Source organism: Garra rufa, chromosome 21 (assembly GCF_049309525.1).
Source record: "Garra rufa chromosome 21, GarRuf1.0, whole genome shotgun sequence".
Taxonomy (NCBI): Eukaryota; Metazoa; Chordata; class Actinopteri; order Cypriniformes; family Cyprinidae; genus Garra; species Garra rufa.
The window spans coordinates 2,111,641-2,132,385 of record NC_133381.1 but is presented as its reverse complement, the minus strand read 5'-3'; the positions used below and the strand labels follow the sequence as shown (position 1 = coordinate 2,132,385).

The following is a 20,745-nucleotide window of genomic DNA, read 5'->3' as shown; positions in this document are numbered from 1 at the left end:
AAAATAAAATAAAATATATTTTTCTTATAATTTTATTTCAGTTAACGTTTATCTTGTTTTAGTTAATGGATTTTTTAAAATATAAATGTGTGTTTTTGTCATTTTTATTATTTATTTCTTTTTATTATTAGTATTTATTTATTTATTTGCTTCAACTTAAACTAAATGAACCTAAAGCTGAAGTAAGTTTGTTTTATATTTTCTTTCAGTTAATCTTGTTTTAGGTAATGTATTTTTTTTAAATTCATTTTAGTTTAATTATTTTTGCCATTTTAGGATCTCAAGTAAAACTAAATGAAAACAAAGCTGAAATAAAATAAGTCTTGTTTTATATTTCAGTATATATATATATATATATATATATATATATATATATATATATATATATTTCATTTCACATTTCAGGTAAAACTAAACAAAAATAAAACTGAAATAAAATAAGTTTGTTTCATATTTTATTTCAGTTAACGTTTTTCTTGTTTGAGTTAATAGTTTATAAACAAAAATAAAACTGAAATAAAATAAGTTTGTTTTATATTTTATTTCAGTTAATGTTTGTTTCAGTTAATGGATTTTTCATTTCTTTTTTTTCAGATGTTTTTGTCATTTTTATTATTTATTTATTTTAGGATTTTAGAAATGAAAATAAAATAAAGATGAAATAAAACAAGTTTGTTGTTTTATATTTTATTTCAGTTAATGTCTATTTTGTTTCAGTTATAGGATTTTGGATGATTATAATTTTGGTTTGATGATAACCCCACACAGCAGTATTTAAAAAAAATAAAATAAAAAATAAAATAATATAAATAAAAACAAACTGAAACAATGAAGCCTTTAAATAAAATAAAAATAAAATAAAAAGGAATTTGTATTTGAATTCTGAAACAATGAAGCCTCTTCAGAACAACATGACAGAACAGGCCAAATATTCTAAAATATGGAATATTTTGTCCATTTAAATCTGTGTATTCTACCTAAAAACAGTTGCCAATGCTTAAAGACAATATAGGTAATCATGTTATCAACCAGATGAAATGTCTTTTATTGATTCTCTGAGCCAAAACACGATCTCCAAACCTGTAGGTGCACCACAAAAGCATATTTACTGCATTTTAAATGAACAAAATAAATGTTCATTAAATGCTCAGAGAAAACACTGATAGTATGTGCATTACTGTCTAGAACGAACTGAAAAGCAGAGGTTAATATTGATTTTACTAGTATTTATAAATCAAAAATATCAACACTCTTAATTAAATTGAAAGATTCTTTAATGGTTCTTAGGTTCGCCAAAGAATGTTCTTTTCATTAGGGTCCTTTGGAGAAGAAAAAAATTCTTCAGGTTCTTCAGATCAGTGTATTGGTTTCCAAAGAACGATAAAATTAAAAGGTTCATTGGAATGTAAAAATGTTTTCTTATTACATCAGAATATAAAAACTACTTTGTTTCTAATTGGAATCTTTATTCGGAGGAGCGAATAATAGTCGGTTGAGTCTAACAACTATTTTCTGAAGGAATCTCACAAATTAAAAAGTGTGGGACTTGTTGAATAAGAGAAACCTTCACATGCGTAGGCCAGACAGAGCACACAGACACTGCAACATTCACATTCTCCCCTTATCTGGAGTGGAATGCTGTTGCTAAACCCCCACACCCACGTGCGCGCACACACACACACACACACACACACACACACACACACACACACACACACACACACACTGGTTTACATGTTTTATGGGGACATTCCATAGGCGTAATGGTTTTTATACTGTACAAACCGTACTTTCTATCGCCCTACACCTACCCTACACCTAAACTTAGCCCTCACAGGAGATTGTGCATACTTTTACTTCCTCAAAAAAACTCATTGTGTATGATTTATAAGCCTGTTTCCTCATGGGGACCTCAGAAATGTCCCCACAAGGTCAAAATTTACTGGTATTCCTATCCTTGTGGGGACATTTGGTCCCCACAACGTGATGAATACCAGTACACACACACACACACACACACACACACACACACACACACACACACACACACACACACACACACACACACACACACACACACACACACTCCCTGTTCATCCATGTCAGCATCATTTCATCATGACAACCACATCCGCTCTGTTCATGCAAACATTATTGTGTATGTGTGTGTGAGAAAGGCCTAATATTACTTAATCTAATGATGATGGATTCAAAAATACCAATAGAATTTTAAAAAGTACAGCTTTTTTCAAAATAGGAATTAAGAGTTAAGAAGGGGGGGGGGGGGTCTACTCAGTCAACTCAGCTGTTTTCAACATAATAATAATAATAATAATAATAATAATAATAATAATAATAATAATAATCGTTTTTTGAACAGCAAATCAGACTTCATTAAAAACATTATCAATTCATTAAAAACATCATACATCTTACTGTCCAAAAACTTTGGACTGGTAGTGTGTGTATCAGCTTTCAAATGACAAGGAAGTATTTAAAATGTTTAATTTTTGAACTGTTTGCCTCAAATGCTCAATTTAATAGCTTGACATGAACACAAGTGCATAAATAAATAAGCTTCTTTTTTCCCCCACAAAATCTGTAATTTACATCACCGTTTGGATGTAAAACACCCACATAGCAGAAAACCTTTAGGCCATGTTTGCATCTTTTCTTTTCTATCAAAATCATTCATGCATGTGAATATAGGCTGAGAATTGAATAAATAGTTGTAATCTGGCTTAGAGGAAAAATAGGAATCGTGTCTGAGTGGCAGTAATTCTGGTGATTAAGGCATAATACGAGATGTTTTCACTTTACAAACGGTTGTTAAAAGCATAAATGCTACAAAACGCATCATATATTGTCAGAAAGTGTGACATGCTTAAGCAAAACAGAATATGTCTTTGGAATCAGCATTACAAAATGAGTAAGAAACAAGTATTGGATTTCATTCAGCAAATATGATGCAAACCAGTTTTATTAAAGGGACAGTTCTCCCAAAAATAAAAATTCTGTCCTTCATGTTGTTCCAAACATGTACGAGTTTTTTTCTTCTGCTGCACACAAAATATATTTTAAAGAGTTGACGGTACCCATTGACTTCCATAGTATTTTCTCTCATACTATGGGAGTCAATGGGTACCGTCAACTGTTTGGCTACCAACATTCGTCAAAAGGTTAAGAACAACACAAAGAATTTCATTTTTGGATGAACCATCCCTTTAATTCAGATTCGCTCGTGTTCACACTTACCTTGAGCTCCTTGAAGAAGATGCAGCTCCGCGCCCACTCCACTATAGAGAAGAGCGTCTGATCGGCCATGTGGCACATCAGGCCGAAGGTGCTGAGCCGTTCCTGTTTGGCAGCGAGACGTATGTTCTGTTCCTGATTGGCCGGTGTGCTCCGAGAGTTCTGTTCCTGCTGCAGGTGGGCCAGGTGAGCGCTTATCTTGCTTTGCACCTGCAGCTCATCTTGCTCACAGCGAACAAACTCCAGAACCAGCGGCGGTATCGTTAAGCCCGGCAGGGCGAGTGGTGGGCTGGTCGACACTCGCGTCTGATCAACGTACGTGTAGCCTGGAACAGATTCTGGGGAGCTGGCGCTGGTGTAGTGCTCTGAGCTTGTGTAGTGGTCCGGGTATTCGGATTTGATGGCGCGGCTGGGCAGGGTAGGATATGTTGTGTATTGTGCTGGCAGAGGGGTGTTGGCTGGGATGGGGACGGATAAGCTCAGGGAACTGGATGCGTAAAGGTTGCGTTCGTAATCAGTAGGGGCCACTGAGGTGCCGATGTTTGGATGTGGGTTTTTTGGAGCTGGGGTGGATAGAACGGTGCTGAAGCTGTAGTCAGGTTGAGGTGATGACAGCAAAGGGGGCGTGGTTTCCATCTTTAAACCACTCGCCCGGATGAGAGCTTTCTTCTGCTGCTTTAATGCCCGGTCTCGTTTGTACATGGGGCCAAATTTATTGCGCCCTCCTCGCATCCTATCCGCACGGACAGCTGTGGGAATAAACCATACAATATGTGACCCTGGACCACAAAACCATTCTTAAGTAGCACGGGTATATTTGTAGCAATAGCAAAAAATACATTTTATGGGTCAAAATAATCAATTTTTCTTTTATACCAAAAATCATTAGGATGTTCTATTAAGACATTCTGTACATTTTTTACCATAAATATCAAAATGTAATTTTTGATTAGTAATATGCATTGCTAAGAATATTTGGACAACTTTAAAGGCAATTTTCTCAATATTTAGAATTTTTTAAACCCTTAGATTCCAGATTTTAAATAGTTGTACCAGTTGTCGCTACTTTTAACCTGTACAAAACAGCTAGTTTTGCTGCTTGATATTCCAAACTGGTGTTTCTTACTATATTATTTTAATGTATTATCCTAAATATGAGCACACTGGCTTGTAGTGCAAACATTGTACCATTTACCGCATATTACTCTTCTGGTTATTCAATATAGCTGATAATGAACCAGAAGTCTCACTCATAGACTTCTGCATTGAAGAAATAGGTGGTATGCCATAACATAATAATAATAATAATAATAATAATAATAATAATACATAAAATAAAGGTTCTTTAATAGTTCTACTCTGCTTCAAATCTGATTTAATTTCTTGCTTTCACGTTCTTCCCTTTAGTGGCAAGAGAGCAGTTTAAAAAATAAATAAATAAAATAAATAAAAATAATAAAAAAGATATTTGCCGAATTTTAAAAGGTTGTTGTATCACATGAAACTGTAGAACCGTTCTAATTGGAATGTTTATTTTTTCTAAGTGAAGAATCGTGTTCTATACAAACATGTTGCTTCTTGTCCGTTTCTCTAAAATTCGTCCTTCTATTAACTCACGAACTAGTTAAAAATACCTCTAAAGCCTGGCTGATTAAAAATAGAGCTGTGCTTAAATGAATACTTAACCTTGATCCAGAAGCAAAGCGCGCGCAGTCGGTAAGGCAAAGGTGCCTGCAGATAATAGCGACCTTGCAACAAGAACGGCGCTTTTTTTTTCACTGTTGATTTTTTTCTCGTTTTTTTTTTCTTTTCTCTAATTCTACATCTACATCTGAAACACTGCAATTTAAATTCTTATTCGTTTTTTCTGAAAAAACTTGCTTTACAAAATGTGATTTAATCGTTTTACAGCCAATTTTTCGATTAGGAAATATACAGATCCTGTCAAAAGATTGTCTTTATCTATGTGCATATAATATAAACATTTGGATTCTAATAACAAATGACAAGATAACTTAAATTGTAAAACGACATTAATCAATATAAGAGATACAAACAGCTTTAAAAAAATATATTATTTAAAAACAAATCAACTGTAATTATATAAAAAAAAAAACATTATTTGTTCTCCAATCATCGTTTATGAATTTCAGATGTATGCAGTTGTCTATACTTAACTGATTTTGAGATTAATATGATTAATTTTAATTAAACACATTTCGCTCACCTTCCAGCCGCATCCCGACGTTCAGACATTTCTGGAAGCGGCAGAACGGACACCGTTTCCTCTGTGTTTTGTCAATCTTACAATCCTGACTCTCAGCACAAGTGTACCGTTTGTTATTCTGTACGGTCCTCTTAAAGAAACCCTTTAAATGAAGGGAGAAAATACTGTTACCATTCGACAACGCTAAGAAAGAAAACAAAGATTTAAAGATCATATTCTACGCAACATATTTATCCATACATATAAATTGCCAAGCTGACTATTAAAATTAACAACAGACATGATTTGTTCGCAGTGACTAAAACATCGAAATATAATTTATTTAATACCTATTATATCGACAAAAATGTCTAACCCTTTATATATAGTGGGAAAAAGGTAACTGCATCTAATAATTATCTAACCATTAAAAATAGCCTACATTGCTAAAGTAGCTAGACTGATTCGGTAAATAAAGGCATCCGTGGTTCTGTGAAGAAACTTGAATATCCATGGAACCTTTCAAATGCAGAAAAGGTTCTTTATATTCGAAAAAGGTTCTTTGGATTTTTAAAATGTTCTTCAAAATGGTTCTGTTTGGAACGGTTCATTAAAAGGTTATTTTATGGCATAATTTTGGAACCTTTATTTATAAGTGAGGACTATTTAATAATTCAGAATACATTTAGTAAATATTTAGATTAAACAAATTATTCTTATACTGAATAAAACCTGTTAATTTAATATCATAACATTGGGTAGATGTTAGGCTGAAACATTTCAGTATATTTATACTGCATGCATGAATACCTTGCAGCTCTCGCAGGTTAATAAACCATAATGATATCCAGAAACTTTATCCCCACACACCGGACACAGCTCTTCCAGGTCCGTATCATAACTGTAGTCCATCCCGCCCCGCCGAGCGCCTGCGCACAAACATATTAACACACACTTCTAAAATACTGGTCTTCAGGGCTTTTATCAAATAACACTCTTCTAATCGAAAACGTTGCGTATGCTTCTTGCAATTACAGATCATTTTCTGGGGTTGTTTTAAAACAACATAACAGTTAAGGTTTTCTAGAAATAAAAATAAAGAGAAGGAAAAAATACTGATCCACCAAATCAGTAAAACCCATACTGACGCTAGATGTAACCTTTATTTTAAGTGTAATGTCATATGAAAAGATAATTCTATGATAAGGCCCTGAAATTATATTCAATATAAGATTTTTAGAATCTGCAAACATACGTTTTACAAGAAAATACTATTTCATAGTCGACTTTTTAAAAAAAATCCAACGTTACTTGCCGTTTCTTTATTTATTTGTGAAATTTACTAGCTATTTCTTAATTTATTTTTCAGTGTGGGCTACAAATAAAGTATTTACTTTGTCACTGACAAATCCAAGAGCATTTAAAGATTTCGATACAGTTGACATTTTAGCTTTGCAATTTTGTTAAAACAATACATTTTAACATCGCCTTTAAGTAAACGAGAAAATGTTACAGCGTTGTCATTTAAGGACTACTACCATGTGCCTATTTGTGTTATTTAGTTAGGCCTAAATATCAATATATCACAGCTGAGCTGTTGTCATTAACCTGATCGTGTGGCATAAACAAAATTAGTTTATTAACAAATTTATCATTCTTTGTTAGAAATGCAAACAGCAAACATGTCCAAAAGCCTGAAACGAAAGCATGTGATGTTGACGTGAAAGGCAACTCTTACCTGTCAGTGACTCTCTGCTCCTCTGCGGTGCTTCAGTGCTGCTGATCTCTACGCGAGGAATTTAATCACCAGAGCCGCGACACGGCGCGATCCTGCCGGTTTAGTGCGTGAGTGTTTCCCCGGTAAAAACCCGCGTTATGTGTGCGAGGACAGCTCGAGGGCAGCAGCTCTTTAGTGTTTGGCCTCGTGTGTTCACACAAGTAGACATGCCCTCATATTCACACAGACACACACACACACACACACACACACACACACATAGAAAAGAGTCAATGAGCGGCAGGAAGAAGCGCCTATCTGCAACAGGTACTGAGGATGGGGAGGAGACAACAGTTTCTAAGCGATTGCTTCAAATGAACTCTCTGAATAATTTAGAATTTTAATGATTAAAAATAACTTCACATGCATCATGGTTTGCATGTAACCTGAATGAGATTTTTATTTGAAGAAAAATGCATAAAAGCTGTCACTGGGCCGGTACCCTTTCATAACCATTCAGGTACTAATATTTACACTTTAGGTATTAATACCTTTACGGTTTTTACTACACTAACCATGGCATTTGCAATAAAACGACTGTTAAAAGCTACAAATGCAACCAGTACGCCAAAAAACATGCTTATTATTATATTTTTACTATGGCCTAATAAAAATATGTCTATTTTTGTATTTTTACGCAACTAAAGTACAAAAGTCTACCTTACTGCCCCAGTGACAGCTTTTGTACCTTTTTTGAGTGAGGAATATAAATTAAAAAAATATGTGTACAAATATGTCTATAGCACTGTCACATCTCAATGTAACCTTCAGTTTATTAATTATTATACATATTTATTAAAAACCGCGTCATTTATAATATTTTACGTACTTTTTTGTTCACTGAGATCTGATTGGTCCAACAACTGACGGCCGACTTTTGTTCAACACCATCATCTTTATCACAATACTCGACTAATAAATCCAGATAAATGTTTCCTCCTTCGAGCTAAATCATCTAATTACAAGAATAACATGTAAACAAAAATTAAGGAACATTTGTGCTTATTGTGAGCAAGAATGTGCCTTTTCATAAACTGATTTGTCAAATATTTTGCCTGTGTGTCTAATGCAAAAAAGGTCACAAGTGAAATGTTTCGATTTAATCTGTGGAAGAGGTTTTTGTTTGATATGAAATGAAATTATTAATGATGGTGTCAGAAAATCAAAGCACAGAATTGCAGTTATTTCTTGACATTTTAACATTTATCCTCGTATTTATTTAATTATCCAAAGTGAAAGTTGCATTTTGATATGACACAATCAACAAACAATCTTAAAAACACACACACAAACTGGGTTTGCTTTATGGGGACATAATGGTTTTTATACTGTACAATCTGTATTTTCTATCGCCTTCCACCAACCCTACCCCTAAACCAAAAAAATAGGACTTTGGGAAAGATTTTGTCCCCATTACGGTTTACCAGGACCACACACACTGCCGTATGACTGCATGTTTTCACACTGCATCAAATCGTCCTGTGCGCACATCAACACCATAAATGAATAACTTTTTAATTTCCTTTAATGAAGCAATCGGTATTGGTTTTCTAACTGCGCACACGCGCTCGCACACGCACAAAAGAATCTGTCATTTTGTGAATCGCGCACACGAGTGTCTCCATATGGCGCATTTCCCATCAGTCATTGTGCTACTTAATCAATAATGAACGTGAAAGACAACGTGCGGAGGTGCAGAAGACCTCTAGTGTGCGCGCACGCTCCCTCGCCCTTTCTATCAAAGGCACGTGGAACATGTGTTTGCTCACAATAAACACAATAGCGGACGGGCTACTTTAATTTCTCATTAGCATTTTAATTAACACACTTCTGGAAAACATTGGAGTAGCGCAGATCAGAGCGCGAGTTCCAGGACAACATCCGAACTAAAACACAGGTCATATGTCGCCGTTTGATAGAAATAATCACATAATTGTTTCAATAGGGCTGAAATTCTTACGCTTTGTTTCGCTGTTCTTGACTTCCTTTTGTCAGCCAAAACATGAGGGAAAAATAACCTAGCATAAAGTGAAGGTGGTGTAAAGATTAAATAAAATACATTCTAAATAAAAATAGCTGCAAAAACCGTATTAACACTTTATTTTTACATTATATTAGTTTACATTATACAGTATGTAATGTACCTGAAAGCTTATATATAAGCTTTCCATTGATGTATGGTTGGCTGAGATACAGTACAACTATTTGAAAATCTGGAATCTGAGGGTGCAAAAAATCTAAATACTGAGAAAATTGCCTTTAAAGTTGTCCAAATTAAGTTCTTAGAAATGCACATTAGCCTACTAATAAAAAAGACATTTTCAGAATATGGTAGTGGAACATAATCTTTACTTACTTTACTAATATTTTTGGCATAAAAGAAAAATCGATAATAATTTTGACCCATACAATGTATTTTTGGCTATTGCTACTAACATACTCATGCTAAAGACTGGTTTTGTGGTCCAAGGTCACATATTATATTAGTATAATATTTATATTACATATACAATATGATAAAATCATTTATACAATTGTACATTATTGTAGAAACTCCCAAGTATTTGATATAATAGATATTAAATTGTCATATATACATACAAAATGGATCATGATATCATAATATAAAATGATCAATATAATCATATTAGCCATTTCTCATTGCATAAAAAAGGATCAATTTAAGAGAAATTACAGGCTAAAGAACCTAAAGGCAAAAATATAAGAAAATAAAATAACAATAAGCCTAAAGAATGGTTATAATAACACACTCCTATTCACTGACATGATGGATTTTATCTACCGTCTGTCCGTCAAAAATTATTCCAAAAAAAAAAAGAAACAACAATTTAAGCGACAAAAGGAGACTTTGTGCCTCTGAACAAAAGGACTCTGGCAAGGTCGAAACCCCAAACGTCCAACTGAGTTGTCATCTCTAGCTCACATAAGACTTAAACGCTGCACCTGATTTTATTTTTAAAAGAAAAAGAGAAAAAAAAATTAAAGCTTGTAAAGCCTCTTTGTAGTCTTTGACCTTCATGGCCTTTCCACCAACATGACTTAACTATAGTTGAATAAAAGTATATTCTGGGATAAAAGATGAATAGGAGATGGAAAAAAGCATAAGAATGAGAATTAGGAAAAAAAAAAAAAAAACAGTATTTGCTTTCAGACTGGCCACACTTTACATCTGAAGTGCACTCCGTTAAAAGTGAGATTAGTTAATTGACAGCTTGTATAAAAATTATTATTCCTAACCTTGTATTTATTGGTTTATATACTAAAAACTCTCGATGTAGTGTGCTTGTGTGTTGAAGTGTATGAAAATGTCTCAACGTTGGGTGTGTGTGATCATGGTGGTCTCTTGTCTTATCTGTCCTTCACCCGCACACTTTCTCTACACAACACTTGTGAGATTGTTTCTCAAATATACACACTTATACATGTCAAGAGTGTTAAGTATATCGGTCTACAACAGAACAATTGTGTCTGTCTATCATATATACATCATCAATTAAAAGAATGACGCTTTCTTTTATGCTCACTCAATCTGAACTTTAGAAATTCCTTGGTTTTGTTAATGTAACCTATTATAGTCAGAATTATTCACATACAATAAATACAATTTTCACTTGAATACAGACTTGACGTATGTAGATAGATAGATAGATTTACTAAAACATATACCAGATAGATATAAAAATAAAATAAAGGGTGTATGTGGTATGTGTGTGTGTGTGTGTGTGTGTGTGTGTGTGTGTGTGAATGTGGCATTGGGCATTGCCATCAGCCCTGAGCTCTGTGCTCCTGTGACGTAAAAATGTTTCACCCCGAGACCCTTCAAACCTTGAGTCCATTACACAGATTATTTCAAACGCTAATTCACGTACAAAACAAACAGACAGCCATATAACTAACTCTGACCAGAGGCCTTATTAAAACAGCCATGTGTGCCTGCGAGTGTATCAGGAGTGTTTGGTGTGTGAAGGTCTCTGCGTGTTTTAGTTTCTTATCGGAGCCATCAGGAGTATTCGAACATACAGCTCAGATAAGATTACTCATGTCAGAGTGAACCTGTGTGACTGCGTTCGTGTGTTTAACACGGATGGCAAAAATCAAGAGTGAGAAAGAGAGATTTGTTACTTACGTAAGAGAGACATTTAGTAGCTGTACTTAAAAGCCTTGAATTTGTAGTCAAAATCACTGTCACTCGTGGACAGAATGTTGTCAGTGAAGCCAATATCATGTTTGATATTGTTCAATAAACTGGTTTTATTGTTAATAATTAGAAGAATTATTTATCCTGATAAGATATGTCGCTCTGGACCTCAAAACCAGTTTTAAGTAGTATGGGTATATTTGTAGCAATAGCCAAAAATACATTATATGGGTGAAAATGATAGATTTTTCTTTTATGTCAAAAATCATTAGAATATTCAGTAAAGATCATGTTCCATGCAGACATTTTGTAAATTTCCTACCGTAAATATATCAAAACCCAATTTTTTATTAGTAATATGCATTGCTAAGAACATCATTTGGACATCTTACAGATGATTTTCTCAGTATTTTGATTTTTTTACACTCTTAGATCCCAGATTTTCAAATCGTTGTTTCTCAGCTTATCCTAACAAAGCATGCATCAATTGAAAGCTTATTTATTCAGCTTTCTCGTATAGATCAAATAAAAACTGACCATTATGACTGGTTTTGTGGTCCAGGGTCACATATATAGTTCAATCGTTGACCAACTATAATAGATCTTATTTTTTTGCAATCAACATTACCGTTCATTGAATCTAAACTTATATTTAACTCTGTTTTGCATCACTAATGCTGCCAATGTTGTCATTACTGTTACATTTGGAAACAATTAGCTAACAGTTCATATTAGGCCTTGTATCTGTCAATGTTGTCATTGTTGTGAATGGCTCTCACAAAGTGCGGGAAATGGAAGTGTTATTGTATGGGTCTTATGCAAAAATAGAATATTAAAAAAAAGATCATGTTTCATGCAGATATTTTCTAAATTTAGCTATCATAAATTTATCAAAACCTATTTTTTTTAGTAATATGCATTGCTAAGAACTTCATTTTGACATCTTTAAAGGTGATTTTCTCAGTATTTAGATTTTTTTGCACCTTCAGATCGTTCAAATCGTTGTCTCTCAGCCTATCCTAGCAAACCATACATCAATTGAAAGCTTATTTATTCAGCTTTCATGTATAGATCAATTTAGAATTTTTTTTTTTAGAAAAATTTAACCAGCCTAGGCTGGTTTTAGCTGTTTTTTTCAGCAGGGTTATGGCTGGTTTTGTGGTCCAGGGTCACATACTGTATATAGTTCAGTTGTTGACCAACTATAAAAGATCTTATGTTTTCGCAATCAACAACAACATTTATTTAATCTAAACTTATATTTAACACCGTTTTACATCACTAATGCTTCTGGCTGGCGTTGTAGCCTATTTGTAACTTCTGTGATGATTTTTAATCAAGCTGAGCATGGAAAACAGTGGCTGCACCCATTGGTTCTTCACAAAAAGGTGGATAATAGGAGATAATATGCATGTCACAGAATCACTTAAAAATAGTGGTAAGATTTGAAACAAGTCGCAGGAAATAAACCAGGGCTGTAAAGAAAACAATTAGCAGGTAAAGTCTTTCTAAAACATACCGGTGGAATAATACTGGAAGCAGCCTAACATTTTCATTCATTAGAAAACAGTAATCAAACAACAAGCTATTGACAAAAACAAAAGAGAAGCACTCATTCTTGGCTAGATAGCTATACATTTTATAAAATATCAGAAACTGAATCTTTTAACAACCTTAGGGAAAAACAGAAGAGACTACAAAATTATCTGAAACTATCGTTTTAATTTACACACGTGCTTCTCAGTCAAACTCGTCTATTTGGCAACAATTAACTGTTAATATTAGGCCTTGTACCTGTCAATGTTGTCATTACTGTTGTGAATGGCTCTCACAGAGTGCGGGAAAATGAAGTGTTATTGCTCTGGGACAATTCTTCTTCTTCCTCCTCCTCTTCTTTTGGATTATTAACGGGTTGCGAACCAATTTCGGGACAGTTGTTGTCCTCCACAGATTCATTTTCGGAAAAGCGCGAATTTGCGCGCGTGCGCGAATATGGAATGCCTTGCCAAAATAAGTGCTGCTTTTTTTCGCAAAAAAAGTCGACGTGAAAAAGCCAAAACATGAGGAGTGCGCATTTGTATTTACACATACAAATTTGCCCGACGTAAGCTTGTTTGTCCTTCGAAAATGTAAAAGAGACTAATTTTAGTTAGCTTAGGGATATTTAAAAAATAATATTTAGCATTATATTTAATGTAAACAGTGCGAAATTATATTTTTAAAATACGAAATTGCTCATGTACGTAGTTGATGTGATTTACATGTTGTGACAAAGAAAATGAGTCATCAAAATGTCTTATGAGAGGATGTAGTTTTCTTTTTAAGAATGGAGTGAGAGAAAAAGGAAGAGAATGAGAGTTGTGCTAAAAACAGTCACAATTTCTGCACTCCCGCAGGAAGAGGCGGAGCCTGACACAGGAAACAGGATTTTCACTTAGAACTCACACAGAGCTCTATTATACTGTATGATGATTCAGGATATCTGACTCTCTACGTTTGCTAAATATGTTGTATTGTTCAGTTTAGCCAAACTACTCCATCATAACAGATTGTGATGGAGAAAAGGAGAGAGAGAGGAAAGAAAAGGGAATGATAAGTGAACAAGGTCATGGGCGTCTAAATTAGTTCAAGTGGACACTCCAAAATTCTGCTCACAAGTCAAAAAGAGACAAAGACACGCTTCTATATTCAGCACTTAAAGCAACTCTGCAAGTTTTGACATTCGAGATTTACACAATTTTCACATTAATAAACTTTTTTTTTTTCACTTTTTCAATGGCCAGCCTTCCTGTAATTTTCCTTAGGCTTCATTCTTAATTCATGAAGATATATAAGGTTAGATAAATCAGACCCATATCTAGTTCTAGTTCTAGTTCTAAACCAGAGATATCAGGGTGCAAACTCTGGGTATTTAGCCACATATGTATTTACTTTTCTTTTTCTGTATGCAAATATAAATTCACTTTTGTGATGATGCTAATAGAGTGCAACAGTGCAAGCCCACATTTTAGCCTTTCGGCCTTGGTTATGGAAGTATCTTTTACCAGTTATAAACCATGAACCAAACCAACCAGCTAAAAGATAAATCACAACATTATGAACTTTGATTTTAAGCATGAAAAGACATAGGTACTCACAACAGCAAAGTTTTCTCTTGAAAAATGATTGCTTATGGCATTAAGTGTTTGAGTTTTACTGAATGGTAAATTCAGTTTGGGATTTTTCTCAAGGTGATGAGCAACAAGTTGAGTTCATACAGTTTGATCGAGTTTTACTGAATGTACAGAAAAACAGGCTGCAGTTCCTTCCTGTATCTTGTATATTTCCAACGTCGCAACTAATATATAAAAAACCTAGCTGTTAAGCATGAGTAACCGAAGCAGCTGATTCTTTACTAATCCTAATATGTTATGATTTTAGTGTTATATTTTTATAGTTATATTTTGTGCTGTATTTTTCCTCCTTTTTACAAATCTTCAAACAAATCTTTAGAAATGCTTCAGTTTTTCTCAAATGTGAAACATTTTCCTTGTTTTATTTGATTGGAGGTAGGGGGAGGGGCATATATTCTAGAGAACATTTTATTGGACAAAAATCTGCATGGTGCAGGATGAGTCATCAATAAATTTATTCCATTTTTTCAGAAGAGAATAAATGTTAAAGGAGAAGTTCACTTCCAGAACAAAAATTTACAGATCATTTACTCACCCCATCATCATCTAAAATCTTCATGTCTTTCTTCAGAAATCTTCAGATTTTTTATTTTTTTTAATGGAAAACATTTCAGGATTTTTCTCCATATAGTGGACCTCTATGGTGCCCCCGAATGTGAACTTCCAAAATGTAGCTTAAAAGCAGCTACAAAGGACTCTAAATGATTCCAGCCAAGGAAGAAGTGCCTTATCCAGCGAAATAATTGGTTATTTTCTAGCAAAAAAATTGACAATTTATATACTTTTTAACCTCAAATGCCTAGCTCTGTCTATCATGAACCGGAAAACAGAGTTCACGCAAAGCTAGACAGGATGAGCATTTGACGTTATAAAGTATATGAATTGTAATTTAATAATCGTTTTGGTAGATATGACTCTTCTTCCTCGGTTGGGATCGTTTAGAGCCCTTTGAAGCTGCATCTAAACTGCATTTTGGAAGTTCAAACTCGGGGGCACCATAGAAGTCCACTATATGGAGAGAAATCCTGAAATATTTTCCTACAAAAAGATTTTTTTACGACTGAAGAAAGACATGAACATCTTGGATGACGACAGGGTGAGTAAATTATCTGTAAATGTTTGTTCTGGAAGTAAACTTTATTGATGAAATTATTGATGACTCATCCTGCACCACACAGATTTTTGTCCAATCAAATTCTCTCTAGAATGTATATACACTCCTCCCCCTAATATTACCTCCAATCAAATAAGACAAAGCAAATGTTTAACAGTTGAGAAAAACTGAAGCATTTCTAAAGATTTGTTTGATGATGTGTAAAAAGGCGGGAGAATACAGCACCTATTAACTTGGGAGAATAATAAGATCATAACATAATAAGATTCGTAAAGAATCAACTGGACTGTCCTGGAAATGAACTTCTCATTTAATTATTTTGCCATGTAGATTTACTAGTGAAATTTGTCCTCACACTCAACACATACTGACTAAAACCCATCATAAAGCATGTTAGTTCAGATCTGCATGGCCGCAGAACCGGGAAAACAATATATGGAACATAGAGCACCGTAGAGAACACCAAACAGAGACACTGAAAATAAATAAACACACAGAGACATGTTTATCAGGCCTTCTTTATGAAACGAAAATAAGTACAATGTCATTTTAAATGCTGTAAACATTCAAAACTCAGAGAAGAAAAATACAGATGAACAATGAGTATCAACAGAAAGACAGACAGCAGATCGACACAGTCCGTATGCCGCCCGGTCTTTATGTCATCAACTACAGAGGCACTTCAAGGCCTCAGATGGTAACAAAACAGAGAGAAACATGGCGCGCACAAAGAAAATGATTACCCCCTTCTGCACTATCTATCAGAGCGACCCTCGCACAATATCCGCGAGTGTGTCGCTATACTTAACCCTCTCCTTGTCTGCCGCTGCGGCAAAAACAGAAATGTAAACTTTCAAAGAAGGAATGGAAGGTTAAAACCACATGAAATTCTTCCAATCTTTAGTAATATTTGGAATGTTCCTCTATACCACACGATGAGGTTTCATCAAACTCAACTCTCTGGCCTTCGTGAGAAATGGCTCCTCTGGTAACAGGTTCAAAAACAGGAATAAAAATGATCAAAACATTGAAAACAATGAAAAATTACAACTATGCCAAAATACAAACACATAAACCCTGTTTTGACATTCACACTTTTTTGAACACACACACACACACCCCTGGGATAAAGAGTGTGCTTATTGCATTTCGTTACCCCGGCGACTGGCTCAAACATTACCGGAAGTCTCCATCCTGAAAACATTATAGTCCACAGCGCATACTGTATATTGTAGCACCCTCGGCTTTGGTACTCAAACTCGTGAGCTGCGCGATCTATTTAAAATCTCTCCAACGTAGCTATCATCTGAATAAGACACATTGTTTTTAATGAAATTCAGCACCTTGGCATCTTCACTATTTTATCAGGCATATTTTATCAGTGACATCCTGCAACACAAGGACATTTCATATCATAGCTAGAGGCTGCATAATTCAACAATGGCTTGCAGTGCGTTCATTTGTGGTTTTCTTTTCAGTTTGATTATGGTCAGAGAGTTTCCAAAGGTCTTTCCTTTGAAAATGATGTTCCTGAGGTAATCTTTTACTGTCAATCTGTCAGGAGTTTTACATTCAACTTTGTCATGTAATAAATACATTGGGAGGGAAAAAACAAACAAACAAACAAACAAAAAAACAGCCAGCTAGAGGCGTGGCTTATGTCTTGGAGGTGGAGCTGTTGGCTAGCCAGGGGTTTTGATTGGTCGTGCAGGAGTACAGGACCGCCTTAAACAGCAAAGGGAGCAGTTCCAGTGGAACGGCCATCATTTTACCTGTAACCAATAATGACATTATTAGCAGAGGTACATTTTGATTGGGCTAACTGTTGCATATTCAGGCAGTGTCATGAAAAAGATGCGCAACGAGATTTTAAAAGGAAATAATGCATCTCTATTTGTGGATAAAACTTATTTGAGGCTAAAAATGTTTTTAGGTTTTACACTAAATGCTGGAAATAAGCAGTGAACATCTTAATTTGTGTTCTGGTGAGGATCATAAAGATTTGGAACAAAATGGGGTTTATTTGAGTGAATTGTAGCTTTAAAACACACCACTGTTTAAACATTTTTAAGATTTTTAATGTTTAAAAAAAAATGTCTCTTATGCCCACATTTATTGGAGCAGAAATACAGAAAAAAACAGCAATGCTGTAGAATATTATTACAATTTAGAATAACTGTTTTCTATTTGAAAGCAAAGATCAATTTTCAGCATCATTACTCCAGCCTTCAGTGTCACATGATCCTTCAGAAATCATTCTAATATGCTGATTTGCTGCACAAGAAACATTTCTGTTGTTTTCTGTTGAAAACAGTTGTGTTGCTTAATATTTATGTGAAAACTGATATTTTTTTCAGGAATCTTTGATGAATAGAAAGTTCAAAAACACATTTTATTTAAAATATAAATATTTTGTAATAATATAAATGTCTTTACTGTCACTTCTGATCAATTTGATATGAATGCCTGTTTTCCACCTCTGAATATTTTTTTTATCACAATTCTGACTTTGTCTTGTTTATATCTTGCAATTCTGACTTTTTTCAGAATTGTAAGATATAAACTTGCAATTGAAAGTTATAATAGTTAGAATCGCGAGATATAAACTCACAAATGTGAGTTATAAAGTAGGAAATGTGAGATATAAAGTAGCAAATGCGAGTTCTAAAGTCAGAATTGAGAGATATTAAGTCGCGAATGCGATTTATAAAGTCAGAATTGTGAGATATAAAGTAGCAAATGCGATTTATAAAGTCAGAATTGTGAGATATAAAGTAGCAAATGTGAGTTATAAAGTAAGAATTGTGAGATATAAAGTAGCAAATGTGAGTTATAAAGTAAGAATTGTGAGATATAAAGTAGCAAATGTGAGTTATAAAGTCAGAATTGTGAGATATAAAGTAGCAAATGTGAGTTATAAATTCAGAATTGTGAGATATAAAGTAGCAAATGTGAGTTATAAAGTCAGAATTGTGAGATATAAAGTAGCAAATGTGAGTTATAAAGTAAGAATTGTGAGATATAAAGTAGCAAATGTGAGTTATAAAGTCAGAATTGTGAGATATAAAGTAGCAAATGTGAGTTATAAAGTAAGAATTGTGAGATAAAGTAGCAAATGTGAGTTATAAATTCAGAATTGTGAGATATAAAGTAGCAAATGTGAGTTATAAAGTCAGAATTGTGAGATATAAAGTAGCAAATGTGAGTTATAAATTCAGAATTGTGAGATATAAAGTAGCAAATGTGAGTTATAAAGTCAGAATTGTGAGATATAAAGTAGCAAATGTGAGTTATAAAGTCAGAATTGTGAGATATAAAGTAGCAAATGTGAGTTATAAATTCAGAATTGTGAGATATAAAGTAGCAAATGTGAGTTATAAAGTCAGAATTGTGAGATATAAAGTAGCAAATGTGAGTTATAAAGTAAGAATTGTGAGATATAAAGTAGCAAATGTGAGTTATAAAGTCAGAATTGTGAGATATAAAGTAGCAAATGTGAGTTATAAAGTAAGAATTGTGAGATAAAGTAGCAAATGTGAGTTATAAAGTAAGAATTGTGAGATATAAAGTGGCAAATGTGAGTTATAAAGTCAGAATTGTGAGATATTAAGTCACGAATGCGAATTATAAAGTAAGAATTGTGAGATAAAGTAGCAAATGTGAGTTATAAAGTAAGAATTGTGAGATATAAAGTGGCAAATGTGAGTTATAAAGTCAGAATTGTGAGATATTAAGTCACGAATGCGAATTATAAAGTAAGAATTGTGAGATATAAAGTAGCAAATGCAAGTTATAAAGTAAGAATTGTGAGATATAAAGTCCCAAATACGAGTTATAAAGTCAGAATTGCGAGATATTAAGTCACGAATGCAAATTATAAAGTAAGAATTGTGAGATATAAAGTAGCAAATACAAGTTATAAAGTAAGAATTGTGAGATATAAAGTCCCAAATACGAGTTATAAAGTCAGAATTAAGAGATATTAAGTCACGAATGCAAATTATAAAGTAAGAATTGTGAGATATAAAGTAGCAAATACAAGTTATAAAGTAAGAATTGTGAGATATAAAGTCCCAAATACGAGTTATAAAGTCAGAATTAAGAGATATTAAGTCACAAATGCGATTTATAAAGTCAGAATTGTGAAATATAAAGTAGCAAATGCGAGTTATAAAGAATTGTGAGATATAAAGTCCCAAATACGAGTTCTAAAGTCAGAACTGTGAGATATTAAGTCGCGAATGCAAGTTATAAAGTAACAATTGTAAGATATAAACTTGCAAACGCGAGTTATAAAGTCAGAAATATGGGATATAAAGTCGCAAATGGGAGTTATAAAGTAATAATCGCAAGATATAAAATCACAATGCGAGTCTTCTCAGAATTGCGACTTTATATCTCACAATTCTGAGAAAAAGTCAGAATTGTGAGTTTGTATCAATAAAGTCAGAATTGCGTGATATAAACTTGCAAATGCAAGTTATAAAGTCAGAATTGTGAGATAGAATTGCGTGATACAAACTCATAATTCTGACTTTTTTCTCAGAATTGTGATATAAACTTGCAATTGCAAGGTATAATGTCAGAATTGCGAGATATAAAGTTGCAAATGGGAGTTATGAAGTTAGAATTCCGAGATATAAACTCACAAATGCGAGTTATAAAGTCAGAATTGCATGATAAAAACTCACCAAAAACTTGCATGATATAAACTTGCAAATGTGAGTTATAAAGTCAAAATTGTGACTTGCGTGACATAAACTTGAAAATGCGACTTATAAAGTCAGAAATGCTTGATACAGACTTTTTATATCGCGCAATTCAATCTTTATTTCTCAGAATTGTGACTATTTCTCACAATTCTGAGAAATAAAGATTCAATTGCACGATATGAACTCACAAATGTGAGTTATAAAGTCAGAATTGTGAAATATAAAGTAGCAAATGTGAGTTATAAAGTCAGAATTGTGAGATATAAAGTAGCAAATGTGAGTTATAAAGTCAGAATTGTGAAATATAAAGTAGCAAATGTGAGTTATAAAGAATTGTGAGATATAAAGTCCC

The 20,745-nt window shown here is 33.6% G+C and overlaps 2 protein-coding genes across 2 annotated transcripts in view; both read right to left on the bottom strand.

Annotated features, from left to right (window-relative positions):
• Positions 1–6,370, bottom strand: part of LOC141296222 (nuclear receptor subfamily 5 group A member 2-like) — a 31,486-nt gene extending 25,116 nt beyond the window's left edge. Inside the window, exons 1-3 of the mRNA XM_073827495.1 lie at positions 6,269–6,370; positions 5,480–5,621; positions 3,256–4,001 (exon numbers count right to left, since the gene is read on the bottom strand). Coding sequence (XP_073683596.1) covers positions 3,256–4,001; positions 5,480–5,621; positions 6,269–6,370 — 990 coding nt within the window. The remainder of the gene's footprint in view (positions 1–3,255; positions 4,002–5,479; positions 5,622–6,268) is intronic.
• A 9,881-nt stretch (positions 6,371–16,251) lies between these two features.
• Positions 16,252–20,745, bottom strand: part of LOC141296220 (nuclear receptor subfamily 6 group A member 1-B) — a 40,456-nt gene continuing 35,962 nt past the window's right edge. Inside the window, exon 10 of the mRNA XM_073827494.1 lies at positions 16,252–17,453. Coding sequence (XP_073683595.1) covers positions 17,338–17,453 — 116 coding nt within the window. The 3' untranslated portion in view covers positions 16,252–17,337. The remainder of the gene's footprint in view (positions 17,454–20,745) is intronic.